Source organism: Microcaecilia unicolor, chromosome 11 (assembly GCF_901765095.1).
Source record: "Microcaecilia unicolor chromosome 11, aMicUni1.1, whole genome shotgun sequence".
Classification (NCBI taxonomy): Eukaryota; Metazoa; Chordata; class Amphibia; order Gymnophiona; family Siphonopidae; genus Microcaecilia; species Microcaecilia unicolor.
Window position 1 is genome coordinate 178730091 of NC_044041.1, and position 20064 is coordinate 178750154.

At 48.7% G+C, this 20064-nt stretch overlaps 1 protein-coding gene across 2 annotated transcripts in view; it reads right to left on the reverse strand.

Moving 5' to 3' along the window:
• Positions 1 to 19651, reverse strand: part of PLEKHG2 (pleckstrin homology and RhoGEF domain containing G2) — a 108930-nt gene extending 89279 nt beyond the window's left edge. For both annotated transcript variants that reach the window (XM_030218089.1, XM_030218087.1), the window contains exons 1-2: positions 19277 to 19651; positions 1864 to 1937 (exon numbers count right to left, since the gene is read on the reverse strand). In XM_030218089.1, the coding sequence (XP_030073949.1) occupies positions 1864 to 1912 (49 nt within the window). In that variant the 5' untranslated portion in view covers positions 1913 to 1937; positions 19277 to 19651. The remainder of the gene's footprint in view (positions 1 to 1863; positions 1938 to 19276) is intronic.
• Positions 19652 to 20064: the final 413 nt, after the last annotated feature.

A 20064-nucleotide genomic window follows, 5' to 3' on the forward strand; every position in this document is an offset into this window, starting at 1 on the left:
CAGATGGGTTGTGATAGTAGATCCAGGACTGTCATTCACTTGACCAAAGACAGAAGAGCAGCTTTCTGTTGTTGTGCTACAGGGTGCTATGCGCAAAACCACTCTTGGCTACATTATTAGATGCGATGATGCAGAGGGGAGGGGAAAAAGATCAAGGAACTTCAGTTCCCATCACAAGTGTCTCGCAAAACAGGAAGAGACCAGCACGAGAAAATGTGCGACAGACAGAGCTTGCTTCACTGCACTCGAGAATATGAATTCATTCCTTGCAAACAGAGAGAAAGCCCAACTTAGCGAATCACTGAAATGAAAGACTTCTGTCAGCTGAGGGCACATCCTGAATGAACCTGCCTCCGAATCAAGCAGAAAGCTGCAGATCCTGAACTGAAAGAAAACAGCTCAAAAACTTTCAAGCAAAAGAGGCTGCTAGGGTCTGGGCATCTTTTAAGAGCTCCAGGGATCAATCTGTTGGAAGACAGTCTCTACTTCTCAATTCTTCTCTTCCTGATGGTTTGCTCATCAGTCACTCTGAAACTCTTCACTCACAAGGAAGTCACACAGCTCCTTCTGGGTTTGTGGCTCGGGGCCATGTTTACTTAAATTCTTTCTGCTGAGAGAAGCTTTTTTGGAAAAGACATTGCTCCTGTCCCCATCACCATTATACACTGTCCCCATGTCTCTGGAACTGGCACACACTGCCCCGTTTGCCCCATCTCAAGTGAGTAGAAAGTGCATCAGGATTTGCTCAGGCAAGGTGGTTTAAGCTACTGTGGACTAAGCCCAGACAATAGTGGATCAGAACCAGATGCCCAAATCAATCCCTACTCCACTTTCACCTTATAGGAAATGTTCACTGGTGTAGCCTAGTGGTTAGAGCAGCAGGTTATAAACCAGAGAGACTAGGGTTCAAATCTCACTGACCCCCTTTGTGCCCTTAGGCAACTTGCTTACCCCTCCATTGTCTCAGGTATAAACTTAGATGGTGAGCCTCCTGGGGAAACTGTACTGGGAGGTAACTTGTTTTGTACCACCACTGGAAATGTATATAAATAAGTTAATTAAGGCATTCACTTGAGTACAGTAGGGTCTACTAGGCTCTGGCTTATATGCCTTCTAACGAGAACAGGTGCATCCTGATATAAACATGTGATTAAACTCTGGAATTCATTATCAGAGAATGTGGTAAAGGCGGTTAGCTTAGCGGGGTTTAAAAAAGGTCTGGATGGCAAAAGTCCATAGCCCTTTATTAAATTGACTTGGGGAAAATCCACTGCTTATTTCTGGGATAAGCATCATAAAATGTATTGAACTTTTTTGGGACCTTGTGACCTGGATTGGCCACTTGATGGACCTTTGGTCTGTCCTAGTGTGGCAATACTTATGTACTATGTAGTTATGCTCTATCCTAGATTTGTACTCTCTGCACTAGGACATGATAAACCCCCTTCACATCAAACATACCCCATACAACACATTCACATAACCAGGCCACCCCTGACACACTCATGTCTCCCAGCCCCGCATGGTGCAAAACAGCTTTTCACCTTCTGCAGTTAAGACGCAGGAAACAAGAAGCCACAGAAGATGGGGTGGAACTGCTTCTACCTTCCTGTGTCAGCATGCGAAAAAAGCTCTGCTTCACTTACTCTTGGGCTGGCTGTAACCGGATATGATTCTGCCTTTAAACAGCATCCCAGCATATGAAACCCGCTCTTCTCCCACCACTATTGAGTAATATGGTTGCAGCTTGATTGCACCCCAGAGACGGCTGCATACTCAACGGATTTGGATAGAAGATGATTTGCTTTTCAATTATTCTAACGTGTTGGAGAATGAGGAGCTGGCAATACGAAGGGCACAAACCTTGTTTGCCTGCTTTCTTCACACTGCCCCGGCGGGCTCCCTCAGGCATGGTGATGTGATCTCAGACCGACGCTCTGAAAGGGAAGAAGAAGGAGTCAGAAGTTAAAATACAGATTTGGTTTGCCTTCCCTGCATGCACTCCCCTCCCCTCCCCCTCAAACCATGAGGCAAGCCTCAGTGCCTCTGTCAAGGCTGGGCTCCTAAGAGGTGATGACAAGAGGACAGAGTTGAGTGGTTCATATACAAAGTTACCCCCTTCCATCTCACTTATCTGCACCTGTCTTAGCAAGGTGGTGCTGTCAGATCCTTCCCTGAGCAGAGCTGGGAGGAGGCCAGACATGACATGATATCAGGATGCTTATAAACAGGTCATATAGACTCATCAGACATACACAGGTTCACTTTCTAGCTGCCGAAGCTTGAATTCCCTCACCCCCACCCCCCAAAACACTAAACACTTCAGCAGACCCCAGAGCCTGAATCTGTCCCTGGGGGAGGGGAGTTGAATTACTGACCTCCTGGAACTAATAACTGCTCGGCAGCAAAACCCCTGACACAGCGTAACCAGAGATACTCCCCAAATCCAGTTCTGCTCAGAAGGCAGTTACAGGCTGCCAGCGCCTGCTCCCAGGTTTGAATGCCTGACCCAGACAGAGCAGCTTGGCATGCAGAATGCTTCTGGTCGGTACTGTATCACTGAAGCATGGAAGACAAGGCTGACCTGGCTGGGCTTTGTATCAAGACTTACCCTGGCCGGCAACCCAGCCCCCCCCCCCCCCCCCCAGGAAAAGGACTTCAGATCCTCTATTCAGCAGTTTATTATTCTCTGTAGGGAGAGAGAGTGTGTGGGAGTGGGAGAGAAGGAGGGGGGGGGGGCTGTATTCTTGCAGGGAATGCTCCAGGATGAACAATGAAACAGCTGCCAGTCACAGCTGGATTATCTTTGCAGAGCCCTGGCAGTAGAGCCTTAGTTAAGTCAGCACCAGGAAGTCAGGGAAGGGGAATGAGGCCAGCTGAGGACCCCAAGCGCGAGCTGTGAACTTGACCCACATATACAGCAGTTTTATGAACATGTTCTTCCAGTCCCGAAGCCAGAGACAGAAACACAGAAACATGCAATCATGACACCGCAGATAAGGGCCAAATGGCCCATCCAGTCTCTTCCTCAGTAACCACCAGCTCCTCCTTTTCCTAAGGGATCCCACCTGCCTGTCCCACACTTTCTTAAGTTCCGACAAAGTCCTCATCTCCACCAGGAGGCCATTCCACGCATCCACCACCCTTTCCATGAAATAGTATAATAAAGACCCTGCTATCACACACACACATGAGCGGTTTGTACCACTAACTTAGACAGCTGTGACCCTCCCCTTGCCTTGCCAGTTCTGAACTCATGCCTGTCCTGTATTCCTCAACACCCAAGGGGACTGATCAGCCACACAGTTTCTTATTGGTAAAACATTAGGCCACAGCTTTATTGAGACATAAACAAGCAAGGAAAACAACCTACCGAGCCATCAACCACCAAGCAGGCCCACCATGTGATCCAGCAAGGTTGCCTTTATCTCCAATGGTAGGTGTGGTGGGGGGTGGTGCCCGCCTAGAAGCAAGGTGGCCCCATCCTGCACACAAACAGGCTCCAGTGTAAGCTGTGCATTATTCATGGGTACACCGACCCTATAAGCAGGGGACCCCTCTTGCAGTCAATCTCAGTCTCTAGTCAATCCAATTCCCCTCTGGCTCTGGTACACCCACTGCTGCCAAAGCTAATCTTCCCAGGTTGTGTCGTTCTGGAGTGGGTTGATAGGGACACGGAATGTCTGTTGAAAAAGGGATTTGTGTCTCATGGAGAAAGGCTTGGTGTTGGTGGTGTTTCGTGGGGTTGGTCACAGGCTTGGTGTTTGGTTTCTTCCTTCCTTGTGATGGGGTCCATTCATGGCTACTGCTGCCCGGCTGCTGGTTTTGAGTATCCCCTGTTGCCTCAATCTGCTTTTGTGGTTCCATTGAGCCATTCTGATTCTGCAGTGCAAGTGTCACTTCACTCCCTTGCTAGGGTCCCGGTAGTTGGATCTGCTGGGTTAGTAGTTGGGCTGGATGGTTGCCATCTCCAGAGCTGGCCATGTCCATTAGTCAGTAGCCCAGAAATTTCTGTTGGAATCACCTGAGATGGGCTCATTCAAATTCACGGCTCAGCAGCAGGCTTCCAGTTCCAAAATGGCTGCAGTAACCCAGCACACAGCCACAAAATGGCTGCCTGCTACTTAGGTCTTTCCTGGTGTGGGCTAGGACAATTATAACAGGGCCAACCAGTCAAATGGTCTTGGCTGTTCTCAGAGGTTCTAATTCCATGAAGGCTTGCCTGCTTCAGTTGGGTGGAGCTGTGGGTCTTGTTGGCCTGGAGAGGCTGAAGACTTGGTCTCAGGGAAGAAGGGCACCTTTAAGGTAGTCAAGTATATTCCAGCCAGACAAGAGGTGGACTGGGGAAAGTTGCAGGGCAAGCAGTCAATGCACAATTCTTACTCCCCGTGCAGCTCAGACTCCTGGTCTTATTTTTTAATTGCTGACGAGCTGCTTGAACAGGTTCTCTAATGGATGCCCTTACCAGCCCTGGGTCCTCCTGAGAGGTAATTAGGCTCCACCTTCTACTGCTCTCCTGGGAGTTTTGGGCTGCTGGTGACCATGTCATTCTTCTCACTTCCCAGCTCTGGGATTTGGCTGAAGGCGGGTGAGGGAGAAGCTGCTGCACACAGTGAACATGTGCTGAAAAAGGGGTCAGTGCCTGGCAGGGGCTGGCTATAAAGGCTGCAGCCAGTTCCCGGTCTTCCCTCACTCCTGGAGAAGATCCTTGCGCTCCCATGATAGCTGGGAGCCAAGTGTGCGTGTGTGAGGGGGGGGGGGGGCAAGGCAAGGTGATACAATGCCCTGTTATCTCTGGCCACAGTGCATCATGGCCCGCTGCCTCCACATACTCTCTCTTCTCCCTGACCCGAGTCAGTCTTCTTTTGGGTGGGGGGGGGGGAGGAATCCACAGTTTCCTCTTGCTCCTTTTGGTTTCTAGCTCAGTCAGAATCAGGTGTAATGAGACTTCATTTACAACTTCCCAGGCTCCCCCCCCCCCTAATTTTATCCCATCCCACTTCACTCACTCCAATAGGCAAGAGGTCATGCACCAAGGCTCCATGTGGAACTCTGTAATCATGGGTTATAAACGTGTCCACTAGGTGTCGCCCTTGCACAATGACTATGAGTCCTTTCTCCCCTCATCCTCAGGGCCTTACTGCCTCTGCAGCATCCTTAGCCCTGGCTGACTTGGGAGAGAAGACCTGAGAGTTAGGGGAATGAAACCAAGGTTCCCCGTACAGTGCAGGAGACAATGTGCATGCCAAAGATTAATGCAAATAGCATGCAAATGTAGTCAAATGGATGTTAGTGAGGTCATTTCCTATTCCCTCCCAATGCTTAGAGAACTGCGCACAAAAAAAAGCCACCCTTACCGCTGAAAACCTAACACTGCTTGTAGCAGGCGTTAGGGTGAAGACAGGATTTCTCACAATTCTTTCTTTTTAAAATCTGTCAGTTTTTATTTCATTTGGAAGGAGAAGGAAGCCTGTGGAAGGCCCTAAGTGCTGATAGTGAAAGATGACTATGTGCGAATCAGAGCAAACCCGAAAGTGAAAGCGCACATTGGTGCCTGTTGTTTCCTGCGCTTAAATGTAAGCCTTCCAAGTAAAATAAATACGTAAATTGAAAAGTTTATATTTAAAGGTGCAGAAAACAAGCGCCAATGTGTACTTTACTTTCGGGTTTGCCTGGCGCATGCGCACAAGAGCTGAGCTTACAGCGAAACTCTTCTGCACATGCACCAAGCATGTTCCCCTTTGCTTTTGCTTTTACAGCGCGCATATAATTTGAATATAACTTCCTTTGAGCGTTGGCGAGCTAGTTTTCTGTGCTGTTTCGGCAGTGTGGGATCTGCGCTGTTGGCTTTACCGTGGGAGTTCTGAGCATCGGCCTGTCGGAACTGAAGTGCTGGTACATCAAGGACTCACACGTTAGAACCGAGATCGCCAGATCTGCAAAGTAATGAGGGCGAGATGTCGAGGACTTCTTGATACTATTTGTGCATACAGAAAGAACAAACCTGAGAGGCCCTGTCTCGACGGGCCCAGTTAAATGCGGTATGGGCCTGTGCGAGGGCGGAACAGCGCCAGTTGAGGAGGGGAACAGTAGGGACGCGTATACAGCAGGTTCTGGGCAGAGCATTGGTTGAATTTGACGAATGCCTGCCTGCCCGGGAGCCCATCAAGATAGGGGATTGGTTGGGAGGGTGGATGGAGCCAGGAGATCGGGGCCTCTTATATGGATGGCCCCCTCAGAGGCTCAGGGTGTTCTTGATCCTTGGAGGCCGCTTTCCTGCCCACCCGCCCAGTTTCTTGAGTTTGGAGGGGTGGGGCATGACTGTTTTTGTCTTGGAGTTTTGTCTTTCAGGTGGCGTGAGTTGGGGCTGTTGCAGCGGCAAAAAAACCTGAGCTACAGGAGCAGTGGCTCATGGGGGATGAGCCAGGTCATTAAAAGATGGGTCGGGTGACCCTGACTAATCGTGTGGAGGTCCACACAGGCTGGGGCTCTTGCTGGCAAGGCGGAGCCGAAAGAGGAAGATTAGTGGCAGCAGCAGGAAGAGGATTGGCTGCTTTGCTGTCATGGTGAGCAGCGGCTGGGGGTAGGAGGGTGTTGATGTTTGACCTTTTGCCAGCTGTAGCTCAGGAAGGGGGGGGGTAGGTTATTTACTGATGTAACGTGTTCGAAAATTTTGAGGACATGTCCGAGCAACCGGGCGGGTTCTGCCAATCTGCCCATTTGTCTGGATTTCTGGACAAACAGGCAGATTACTAGCATCCCCTCCCCTTACTTACTACTGCCCTGGTGCTCTAGTGACCGCTTCCGCCTTTGGGGCAGGAAACAGCCCCCTCTTTCCTGCCCGGAGCGCTGCCCTGCATGCATCCTTCCTGTTCCTGATCTCCGCGCCGATTCAAAATGGCTGCCGAGAGTTGAAGTGACCTCGCGAGATTTCAACTCTCGGCGGCCATTTTGAATCTGCGCCGAGATCAGCAACAGGAAGGATGCATGCAGGGCAGCGCTCCGGGCAGGAAAGATGGGGCTCTTTCCTGCCCCAAAGAGGTCACTGGACCACCAGGGCAGTAGTAAGGTAAGGGGAGGGGAGTGACGGGGAGGGAGAAGTGACGGGGTGTGTGACAGGGGGGAGGAGAAAATGTGACAGGGGGCAGAGCGAGGGCGTGAAAGGGGCGTGGCGGGTGTGAAAAGGGGGCATGGCGGGGTGTGTGGTGGGGCGGGGCATGTGTCCTCCTTTTTGGGGACAAAATATGGTAACCCTAATCACATGGAAGGTGTGCCAAATGCCATGAATTCAAGTGTCCCAGGACTTCTGAATAATGAGAATGTTGTCTTCAAGAAGCTGGTAAAAGGTGGCCTCTTTACGTCTCGTCTGCCTTTATTTATAAATACTTTTCCAATTCTGTGAACCTCAGCACAGTAAGCATGGAGGTGTACTGTACACTGATCTGAAGTTGTTGATGGATTAACTTGTAAAGTGGTGACCACAATGAAAATTGTATGTTGTTGACGGTGGACTGCTGAATTTGTCTGCGGTGAACTATATTGAAAAAGCTGACCAGAGAAACACTGGCCACGCTGGGATAATGTTCTGAATGAGGATTTTCACATTTTTCACATCACCAATTATTTTTAATTTTTATAAGATAAGGGGGTGGGGGTGGGGGTGGGGTTGGATTTATATTTTGAAGTGAAAAGTGTATATTTAATTTTTAAGGGTGGTTTTCCAGATCTGGAACTGGATAGTTGCTCAAAGCAGAACCTTTTTCTATTTGTCACTTTCTGAGCATTTCCTCTTAAATGCAAAGTTACCTATCACTTCCCACTAATTGTTGACAATTAGTTTATTTGGAAAGGTAATTTCTCCACTGCCATAAGTACATATATAAGTACATAAGTATTGCCATACTGGGACAGACTGAAGGTCCATCAAGCCCAGCATCCTATTTCCAACAGTGGCCAATCCAGGTCACCAGTAACTGGTAAGATCCCAAAACATAACAATACATTTTATGCTGCTTATTCTAGAAATAAGCAGTGGATTTTCCCCAAGTCCATTTTAATAATGGTCTATGGACATTTCTCTTAGGTAGGTATCCAAACCTTTTTAAACCCTGCCAAGCTAACTGCTTTTATTACATTCTCTGGCAACGAATTACAGAGTTTAATTACATTTTAAGAGAAGAAATATTTTCTCCAATTCATTTTAAATTTACTGCTTTGTAGCTTCATTTTGTGCCTCCAGTCCTAGCATTTTTGGAAAGAGTAAACAAGCGATTCACGCCTACCCATTCCACTCCACTCATTATTTTATAGACCTCTATTATATCTCCCCTCAGCCATCTTTTCTCCAAGCTGTGTTGTATTTTAATTAATTAATTTGTATCAATAAACTAATAATTTGTCTGTGGCTGTATGGACTGAGTTCAGCAAAATTGCTTCTTCCACCAAAACCTAGTCAGGATGCATTAAGGTGATGTGGCTATAATTTGCCCGATGAAAAATGTAAAATACATTTCACACCTCGGGATCCAAGAGATGCTGGCACTATGCCCACTCTGTCAACACCAGGCCAAGTTTTCTACCAAATCGGAGCAGTTAAGCTCTCTGAAGCCCGACACAGCTGTACATCTGCCAGCCTTTGCAGCAGAGAAAAGTCTGGCACTGGATGAGCGCAGCGAACATGACCTGGAGAGCAGCCAAGGATTATCTGGCCCAGCTTTCCTATCACTTTCATCTATTAATGCACTGCCACTTCCCCCAGTTCATTAAAGATTCCATCTCCCCCTACCACCCGGCAGAGTGCACATGTGAAATCCAGTGTCTTGCCAACTTCTTCATCCCTCCAACAAGGAAAATGCCGTTATTGTTTTCTGGTAGGCTGCTGCCTGGGTGGGGAGGTCCTTTTGGGTGGAGTAGGAGAAGCAACAGATGACCTAGGCTGCCTTCTCTTCCTTTTCCACATCAAATTGGAGTTTCTTTTGCTAGGACTTGCCTAGAAGAAGACAGAAGCTCGTGGAATCACTGGCACAAAAGCACGTCCTTGCCCCAGCTCTTCATACATAAGTACAAGGTAATAGGAATGTATAAGCACGTTGGCGATCGAGGACTGTGAGAAGGAAGGAACAGAACATGGAAGACCATTGACATGTAACCTCGAGCTCCTTATTACTCTTGTGGCGTCTCTTCCTTCACTCAAAATAGAATAATACTTACAAGAAGGTCATGACAAAATGCAACACTTTCCGTACCCAGAGCTAAAGTGACTCTTTCAATGGTAGAGGTTAAGTAAGACCAGGTTTGGAGGATGGAAGGATATAGCTTTGGGTGCAGCGATGGTCTCCATGTCAGTCTTCATTAGACTCCTGAAGTTCACTCACAGGCTGGCTGGTTTATGCAAGTACGTCACTTATGGGTTCAGACACCTTCCGTCTCGTCCATCGCAAGGCTTTGATGAGCCACCGCCACTGAAACACATCTGGTCTGGTTGAATTTTTATCCCATATGGTAGCGTCCTTTCCACATCCCTAAACAGCAACAGGAAATGTGATGGCAAATAAAGACTGCCAGGCCCAATCTGCATTTAACTATTTTCCTAAGTACTGGATTACCACAAACTCCTTTTGATCTTCAGCTGCATAAGGACACCGGCTATGGAACTTAAGTGCTTGATGAAAATACAGCGTACTAGCTCTGCCTTTCCATGTCCATGTTTTCTGTGTCAGAGGATGCTGTGAAAGTCCTGGCTGAATTATTTGCAGTGGCCCATATTCCTTGGACTCTTGCCTCTCTCTCTCTTTTTTTTGTATAGAGAATCATTTTATATTTTGGAGTTAAGTGAGCCCCCATCTCGAGAGAAGTCTGGGAGATGCCATACAATGGTTTTTTAAGGGACAGGGCAGCTGCTGTGTTGAAAGAGACAGTCCTGGAATCCTGTTTCTCATGTCTTGGGTTGTCTTTGAAGAGCTCATGTACCATTTTTTTTGCACATCAGTAAACAGCCTTATCTCTGCCCCCCCTTCTCTCATGTGAAAGAGATTACACCCCCCCCCCCCCCCCATTATTCAATTGCCTTATTCTTGGCTTCTGGCAAACCTTCTAAAACTTTTCCAAGGTCATGTGGGCTGTCTTGAGGTGGTTCATTGGTCAGGACAAATCATTGGGTAACGCCGGCACCCTGGGATGGATCACTGGGTGAGGCAGATCCAATACCAAGGGCTACGCGAGTGGTCTGGCCACATAGGATACAAATATGGAATGGCACAAAAAATTGCTCCCGGCTCCTCATCTCCTCTCACTGGCAATGGTGAAGGGGGCAGAGGACCCCCAGTGGGCAAACTGCACAGGGCACCACTGTGGCTTGGTACGGTCCTGAGTGTATCACCTGAAGGCAGGTCACTAGATGAGCCAGGTCACCTTGAAATTGGTCAGTAGGTGGGTGGGGGAGGGGGTCATCTTGAAGCAGGTCACCAGATGAGATGGTTTGCTCTCATGCAGGTCACCAATGTGATCCATTAGAGCCTGGGAATGTTTCCCAGGGGTTGGGGGGGGGGAGGGTGAACCTCTTTGACTATACAGTGCAGGAAATGATACAATCTAAGTTGAAAAAAAAAAAGAGGAGTGGGTCAAGAAGTCCAGTGCGAAGGAGGAGTTTGCAGCCAGAGGAACAGAGCAATGATCTGAGGCAGCTGTTCTCACAGGCAGAAAACAGCCCAAAAGAGGAGCAAGACCTAATAGAAACTACGGCCGCTTTCGGGTTGGTTGCTACCTCTGATAACAGCTGGCCGCTTTGTCAACTGTTCACACCCTCTCTCCTCCTTAAGACTTCCATGAAAGGAGAAAAGCCCCCTGAATTGCACAGCGCAAGGCATGCCATGGACCCCCAGCCTCAGACCTCTGCCCTTCTGTGCGCATCCTGGGACAATTTATCTGCAGCTTAGCTGAGAATTATTTTCAGCTTTGTGTTAGCATTTTTCCATGCAAATGAGGCATGCTACTCAAATTTTCTTTCTTTTTCTTTTTTTTTTTCCAAATGCACACAGCTGTGTGGCTACAGTGACTAACTCCTCACTGGGAAATGGGATTTCTTTTTTTTTTTCATTTCGTTTGTTTGAAGCCCAAGTAAAACCATTAAATTTGAAAAGGATGGCAGTCAGATGGCAATTGGGGGCTGGGAGAGAAAGACTCCAAGCCTGGATTTCACCAGATGGCTCCAAGTCAGTGAGGAGAGGATGAGACAGTCCTGGTTTTATCCCCCCTCCACTGTCCCCCCCCCCCCCCCAAAGTTTCTCATACAGATCTTTGTCAGTAGGCCTCAACAAGCCTGAGTAAACCTCAAACATTGAACATCATAAGTGACAACAGATAACCACCAGCTGGCCCAGCAGTCTTTCTCCAGTTCTCTGTCACACCCATAGACGGTCGGTAGCCCAACTGTTTGGGGAGGCTAAAGGGGGCGGAGCTTACCTCCATACGCTCCGTGGCAGCGACGTCAATGAAGAAAAAGACTACAGGCTCGCCGCCAGCTTCTCCCTTCTCTCTGCACACAGTGTCCCGCCTTCTGCGGTGATGCATTTCCTGTTTCCGCGAGAGCGGGACACTGTGTGCAGAGAGAAGGGAGAAGCTGGCGGCGAGCCTGTAGTCTTTTTCTTCATTGACGTTGCTGCCACGGAAATAAAAGATGAAAATGCGCAGGGCGAGAGGGTGGGCTGCACCACAAGCGGAAGTCGACGATTGGGCTGGGGAGGCTTAGCCTCCTCAAGCCTCTTTTACGGGGCGCCTATGGTCACATCTCTGTCCAGAGATGCCAAGTTACCCAGTTCCAGGCTGGAGATTTTGAGGCAGTCCTGCATTTCTGACCACCCCAACCTGGTTCATTATCGGGGTCATTTTCAAAAGAGAAGTACATCCGTCTTTCGACATAAATTGGAAGATGGATGTCCTTCTCCCAGAGGCGTCCAAATCAGTATAATCAAAACTCGATTTTGGACGTCTCCAACTGAAGTCCGTCGCAAGGACGCCCAAAGTTCAAGGGGGCGTGTCGGAGGCGTAGCAAATGCGGGACTTAGACGTGCCTAACACTTGGACGTCTTTGACCCATAATCGAAAAAAACAAGGACGTCCCTGACGAACCCTTGGACGGTTTCACACGGACGTGTTTTTATTACGAATAAGGTACAAAAGGTGCCCGAAATGACCAGATGACCACCAGAGAGAATCGGGGATTACCTCCCATTACTCCCGCAGTGGTCACTAACCCCCTCCCACCTTCAAAAAACATATTTAAAAATATGTCATGCCAGCCTCAGATGTCATACTCAGGTCCATGACAGCACATGCAGGTCCCAGGAGCAGTTTTAGTTGGTACTGCAGTGCACTTCAGACAGGCGGACCCGGGCCCATCCCCCCCTACCTGTTACAATTGTGGAGGAAACAGCGAGCTCTCCAAAACCCACCACAAACCCACTGTACCCATATATAGGTGCCCCCCTTCACCCATAAGGGCTATGGTAGTGGTGTATAGTTGAGGGTAGTAGGGTTTTGGGGGCTCAGCACACAAGGTAAGGGAGCTATGTTCCTGGAAGCATTTTATGAAGTCCACTGTAGTGTCCCCTAGGATGCCCGGTTGGTGTCCTGGCATGTCAGGGGGACCAGTGCACTACAAATGCTGGCTCCTCCCACGACCAAAGGGCTTGCATTTGGATGTTTTTGACATGGGCGTCTTTGGTTTCGAAAATCGCCGAACGTCAGAAACCTCCATGTCTAGGGACGTCCAAAATTAAAGATTTGGACGTCTCTGATGGTATTTTCAGAAAGAAAGATGGACGTCCATCTTATTTCAAAAATACGGGTTTCCCCGCCCCTGGATTTCGCCATTTTGCAAGGACGTACAAATCGCAACTTGGACGTTTCTTTCGAAAATGCCCCTCTACGTGACTTGCAGCACTGATTTCAAAGGGTGGCAGTAGAAATCCCACACTGATTTGGGGTGTAAGTTCAAAAACCAGAACTGGGCAAAAAGTCTTCAGCCTGGAACTGAGTAGCTTGGCATCTCTGTCTATCTCGGAAATGCTAAGTCTCACTCATCAGGGGTGTATCACACTCAGTCTCTCTCACTCTCGCTCTTTGAGACCCTTCTCCTCATTAGAGCCTCAGTGCACTGGTCCTGATCACCGCTTTCATGACAGAAAAAAAAAAAAGCCAGGTGTCTGGGTACATGTTCCTGTGTATTGCTCTTCCCCCGCCCTATCCCTCTACAAGTACTAGGTGCTTTTAGCTACTGAATAAAGGGAAAATTTTCAGTCTGGAGAATTTATCCCAGTGGCGTAGCTATGTGGGGTCATGGGGGCCTGTGCCCCCGTAGATTTGGCCCTGGACCCCCTCTCGACCCCCCCTCCTGCCGCCAACCCTCCCCTGCTGCCGCCGTCACCTACCTTTGCTGGCGGGAGACCCCCAACCCCCGCCAGCCGAGGTCCTCTTCTTCTGGCGCAAGGCTTCATTCTGTTTCTGTGAGTCTGACGTCCTGCAGAACGAAGCCTTGCGCCGGAAGAAGAGGACCTCGGCTGGCGGGGGTTGGGTCAGTGCAGTGGTCTGACGTCCTGCACGTTGCACGTGCAGGACGTCAGACTCACAGAAACAGAACGAAGCCTTGCACCGGAAGAAGAGGACCTCGGCTGGCAGGGGTTGGGGTCCCCCGCCAGCAAAGGTAGGCAACGGCGGCGGCAGGGGAGGGTTGGCGGCAGGAGGGGGGGTCGAGAGGGTCGTCAGCGGGGGGGGGTCAAAGTTGGTGGTGGTGGCGGGGGGGGGGGGGTCGGCACCGGGGGGGGGGGGCTAAAATGTGCCCCCTCACCTCGGGCTCTGGACCCCCCTCCCACCGAAGTCTGGCTACGCTCCTGATTTATCCATGTAAATTTAGCCAGGCACATTCATTTGAAAATTACTGGCAGTCTATCTTTATCATTTCAGAGGCACTGAATAAAAATTAATATTTTGTGCTGCTTTTTCTTTTTTTCATTTGCAAAGCAATGTAATACATTTTGTTTTCTAGATATAGACCCAGATGTGCCATGTAAAGAAATCTCACTTTTCGGGGTCACTCTTCAGGATTGTCCACCCTTGGCATCTCTGCTGTGTTCTTTTACTTAGCATGAGTGAGGTAACTTGAATTTTCAGCTTCAAAGTAGATTTTAATGTGCCAGCTACTTTCTGATTAGCTGAAGCCAGATAATTGAGGTTGCGGGGGGGGGGGGGGCAGACTCAGGAGTAATGTCAGGAAGTATGTTTTCACGGACAGGGTGGTGGATACGTGGAACGCCCTCCCGCGGGAGGTGGTGGAGATCAAAACGGTAATGGAATTCAAACATGCATGGGATAAACACAAAGGAATCCTGTTTAGAAGGAACGGATCTATGGAATCTTAGCGGACATTGGGTGGCGACGACGGTATTTGGAGAATAAAACCAGTGCAGGGCGGACTTCTACGGTCTGTGCCCTGAGAAAGGCAGGGACAAATCAAACTCGGGTATACATATAAAGTATTACGTACCATGTAAAATGAGTTTATCCTGTTGGGCAGACTGGATGGACCGTTCAGGTCTTTATCTGCTGTCATTTACTATGTTATATTACGTACATTAAGGTCAGAAATGTTGCAGACTGATTGGTTGACTAGGAGAGTGGTGTCAGGACCACATCTGCATCTGCTGGCACAATCCTTCAGTTTAAAGTTCAGTCTTTAGAAGGAAGTAAGCTCTATATACAGTAGCCATGGGTTAATGGATGAGAATGGTTGGGAGGATGCAGAAAGCTTCCTGGGAAACTAACTGCAAAAGAAAAGGATGTAAACAAACCCCCAAAGTCCTCTTCCGCTCCTGAATCACTGACAAGACTAATTACAGTTCTTCAGGGCCGACCAGAGACTAAGCCAGGCCCCTGGCAGAATCGTCATCACCGCCGCTCCCCCCCCCCCCAAAATAAATTAGTCAGCGCTGCCGCCGTCCCCCCTCTCTCCCACCTACCCCTCCAAAGTACCTTGGCTGGCCCCGCCAGCTGCAGTCAGTGCAGCTCCTTCCTTTGCCCAGCATTGCCTGCCCCTGCGGCTGCTTTCCTCAGGTCGCACATGCTCAGTCTCAAAACTGAGCTTACGCGGCCTGAGGGCCCAGCAGCTGCTAGACAGGCAACGCAAGGGGGGCTCAGCGCCGGAGTTTTCTCTCTCCTGCTCCTGTTGGGACGTGGTCACCCAGGTCCAGTCAGGAGCAGGAGAGAGAGAGAGAGAGAGACCCCTGCGCCGGGCTCTCCCTGGAGGCCCGAGCCCGGGGAATTTTGCCCCCCTGTCCCCTCTCAGCGGCTATGGCCAGACGTCCAAGAGAGACTCCACTTTCCTTTCCAATGCTCTGTCTCTGTATCCTCTGGACCAAGAAGCAACTGAGCACCCCAGCCAAAAGGATGCAAATTCTGTTTACATGAAAGGACAAGCAATAGTCATCAGACAGTGTCTTATTCTGGCAACTAGAGCTGTATCGAATAGCATATTTTACTATACAACTGAATACGGATAATGAAAAATATTATTTGGCCAAATATGAATACGGATAATGGACATTGAGCTTTAACAAAACAAAGAAGCAACGTGAAATCAGAGATCAAGGGGCCTTTATACTAAGCCACGCTGTAGGCGAGCTAACACTAGAGACACCCATAGGAATATATGGGTGTCTCTAGCGTTAGCGAGCGCTAATTTTTAGTGCATGCTAAAAACACTAGCGCGCCTTAGTAAACAGGGCCCCAAGTGTTTATTTCAGTAAGATTTAGCACAGTAGAGCCCCGGATTATTTGTATTCGAATTTAATCACTATTCGGTCGAATAAGAATAATGTATTTGGGGCAATATTTTGGGTCAAATCGAATCAAATATGAATATTTGATACAGCCCTAATGGCAACAGTCCAAGAGTCAATGTTCAGTACCCTTCACCCTTTGCACATTCATGGATATAACATCCATAGCAAGCAGGCAAACACAGCAATGGTGACAGAAACCATTCGTCCCTGCCTTTCTCAGGGCACAGACCGTAGAAGTCCGCCCTGCGCCGGTTTTATTCTCCAAATACCGTTGTATTGTAGAAAAAACGTCCAATGGACTCAAAGAGTTCACACTTTAGAAGTGCGGAATGCGCGCTGTAGTGCTTGCTATATTTTGCTCCTATTTAGTACTGCACACTCCGGTGCTCGTTACGCCAGATACTAGGTCATCTTTTTCAGATGCTACAGTACAAAAAGAAGGTCAACTCTTGAGGCAGGCCTTCGCGACCAAAACACGATTTGTGTCAAGTCCATTGAATATTTTTGAATAAAACCTCTGGTATGAACTACATAGTAACTTAGTAAATGACGGCAGATAAAGGCTTGTACAGTCCATCCAGTCTGCCCAACAAGATAAACTCATTTTACATGGTATGCAATACTTTATATGTATACCCGAGTTTGATTTGTCCTTGCCATTTTCAGGGCACAGACCGTAGAAGTCTGCCCAGCACTCTTCTTGTACTAAACGTTCTGAAGCTAACATTGAAGCCCCTTAAAATTTACACTCCAGCCCACCCCTATCTATTCAGTCACGATCAGGGCATAGACCGTAGAAGTCTGACCAGCTCCCATTTTGTTTCCCAATTTCCGGCGTCGCCACCCAATCTCCGCTAAGATCCCGTGGATCCATTCCTTCTAAACAGGATTCCTTTCTGTTTATCCCACATATGTTTGAATTCCATTACTGTTTTCATCTCCACCAACTGCCGCGGGAGGGCATTCCACATATCCACCATCCTCTCCATGAAAACATACTTCCTGACATTACCTCTCAGCCTGCCCCCCTTCAACCTCAATTCACGTCCTCTAGATATACCGCCTTCCCGTCTCCGAAAAAGGTTCATTTGCGGATTAATACCTTTCAAATATTTGAACATCTATATCATGTCACCTCTGTTTCTCTTTTCCTCCAAGGTATACTCTCTGAGTCCGTTGGACGTTTTTTCTACAACATCGATTGTGTCACCTTCGCTGTGTGTGTGTGCCTGCTTGCTTTGACCTGTGCGGAGGTTTTCTCGTGCTTCTGTGCGTGTCATAACATCCATAGTGCACGGTGGTACAGGTGCACCATCAACTTAAAAAGGAGCATCCTCAAATATTTCTTTTTCAGCTACATGGCAGCAGCAAGTTTTGGGGTGCGCCAACTCAAGCAGTCACCCTATGCCCTGCTCACATGGCCACTCTCCTGTCACACACCTTCCGTCCTCTCTTGCACTCCCTCATCTCATCCCTTGTCCCCCCTCTCACACGTACTGTCTTCCAGTGGTCATTTTCCAAGAAAACAAAAGGTATCACCTTCCGCCCCAGCTGGAATGGGGAAAGAGAAGCCAAGTATTTGCCTGCAATTCAGAGGGTGACCTGGCGTGACCTGGAAGTAAACCAGTGCTGCCCTCCTCCCTCCTTTCACACACCCTTCATCCTCAAGCAGACTGCAGATCTGGTGCAGTGGTGAAAGCAGCAGCTTGTAAATGAGCAGAGGCAGGGTTCAAATTGTGTTTCTTGCACTAATGCTCCTTGTGCAAGCCTCTTCACCCTCCATTGCCCCAGGTATATATTTTAAGGGCCTTTTTACTAAAAGGCGTTAGCATATGGACTCAGCACATCCTAACACAGGATTCTATCATGTGCTAAGCCCGGATTCAACATGGCACACAGTTTAAGGCATTTTTGAATAATTTTCTTTCAGGTCATGCACATTACATTTCAAAGTTAGCACGGGGGCACTAAATGCTCCTGCGTTAACTCAGCGCTAGCCGGTTAGAACGTGCTAATGCAAATGTGCAAGCTAGTTAATGCTTCCATGCCCATTCTCTGCCCATGACAACACCCCTCCAAAAACATTGTTAAAAAATAGCTAAGATGCAAGTTAGCGGGCGATAACAGGCAAAAAATGGCAAACTACTGTAACACATTTTGCAGTAGGTCTGTTTTTCACGTGCTAAGCGCACATTAAGGTTTAATGACCAAAAGAACCCCTTAGATTGTAAGCCCTCTGGGGTTAGGAACATATCTGCTTTGCAACTGCCTTGAGCTGAACCTTTTGAAAAGCTGAGTAAATCTCTCTCTCTCTCTCTCTCTCTCTCTCTCTCTTTCTCTCTCTCTCTCCTCCTTTAGCCTAGCTTTCTGTAAAGATGCCGATCATTGTATAATTAAATAGATTATGTCATTGTCAAACACATTTGTGGCTTATTTCTCTTTTGGGGCTTCATCTGGGGTTGATCCATGTCCTTGGGGTCCCCTCTCCCTCTTTCCCTGGTCTTTCTGCACTTACTGGAGTGAATCTTATTCTGCACAAGAGGCTTCACAGACTGTCTCTTGTACCGCCTCCTCTTCTGAATTCCAGTGGTCTGTGTGGACCTCAGTGACTGTCTTTGGGGAAGGGGAGGGAAGTAGAGGAAAGGGGTCTTCTCTCTCCAGTAAAAGATCCACAAACATTCAGTTCATGCACATTCCAGTTTTGGAATGTAAAAAAAAAAAGGGGGGGTCTTTCTGCTCCGCCAGATCTCTCCTCAGTAACTCCCATCTCTCTAAAGTGATCAAACCTTCACTCTGAACAGTGTGCGCTTGTGAACTCACTAGTGTTCAGGGAGGAATGATAGGAGGATGGAAAAAAAAGTGAACAGAAACAAAAAGTGAACAGAAAAGAAAGCGAAAAAGGTAGAAATGGAGAAGAAACAAGGAAGGAGGAAAGAGAGAGGATGAATAATTAGTGGATAGAAGACATATAGTGAGGGAGGGAGGGATAGAGGACAAAGGAAGAGAGACAGAGGGAGTGACAAAGGGAGACAGAAATAGAAAGAAAGAGGGAGGGGCGGAAAATGCACTATAGAGACCTCAGCTGTGAGAGATGGGAAGTTCCCTGGAAGTACCTGCCCTCACCTGTAATCTCGCCCTCCCCCAATGTGGGCACGGTTTCTGCCCAGCAGCCTCTTGGGCATTGCTCTGGTGCAACCCGAATGTCTTTCTCCATTCATTTCCTCTCTGACCCTTCACGTCTGGAAACAATAAGTCTGAAGAAACAGGATTGTAACAGAGACGGATCTAGTGCCTCTCTGCTCTGGTCGGGGTGGGCTCTGGACACTGCTCTCCCGGGGGGTGTAAAGCAGTCCCCGCTGAAGGGCAGTGATGCTGTCACAGCGCGGGTAGGCGAGACATTCCAGAGACCACCAACTCAGCACAAAGCACGTCTATAAACTCACCTCACGACATCTGCTGACCGCTGGAAGGGATTTTCTCCAGACATGGGACAGTCCCAGACAAAGGGGGGTCAGAAGAAAGGTGGGTGGCTGTAGATCCAGAACATTCTCTGCTGCTTCCTAACGGCAGGAGAGGTGCCCCCCCCTCAAGCAGAAACCCTGGCGGGGAGGTGCAAAATCTTGGGGTGGGGGGTCAAAAGTGAGGAACCCCGCGTAGAGGCAGCAGGATCAGGGTAAAAGTACCGGGAGTCATGGCAGAAGGGATCTGCTGGAGTCGCTGGCCAGGGAGGAGGAAGGGAGCCGAGGATGGAGCCCGAGAAGAACCTCAGAAAAGGGGGAGCTGGTGGGCTCCAGCCATGGGAAGCTGCAAGCTGGAGTCAGGACTGCAGGAGCAAAGAAAACTCCCCGTTTCCTGCTGCAGATTCCCCGCTACCATTAACCCTGTCGGTACTGGTGCTGCTGCTGGGGGGGGGGGGGGGGGGGGAGTGGCCGTGTACTTTGAGCATGGATAACAAAAAATAAAATCAACACCCTCTTGTCTCCCCTCCCCCAAAAGTTCCTAGATTTCGTAAATAGAAAAAAAAAAGCCTAAAATTCCAAAGTGTTCCAGAGAGGATGTTGGAGCTCGGATTTCTCAAGCAATGGGGACGGACCTCGGAGGGGTCCTGATTGTGAAAGCAAGACCAAGGCTTCCCAAAATACAATCTCTGGCCCTAAGCAAGAGAGATGTCTGATGGTGAAGCAGAGGGACTTCCCAAAACAAAAACACATCCCTTCCCCCCAGCCCTCAG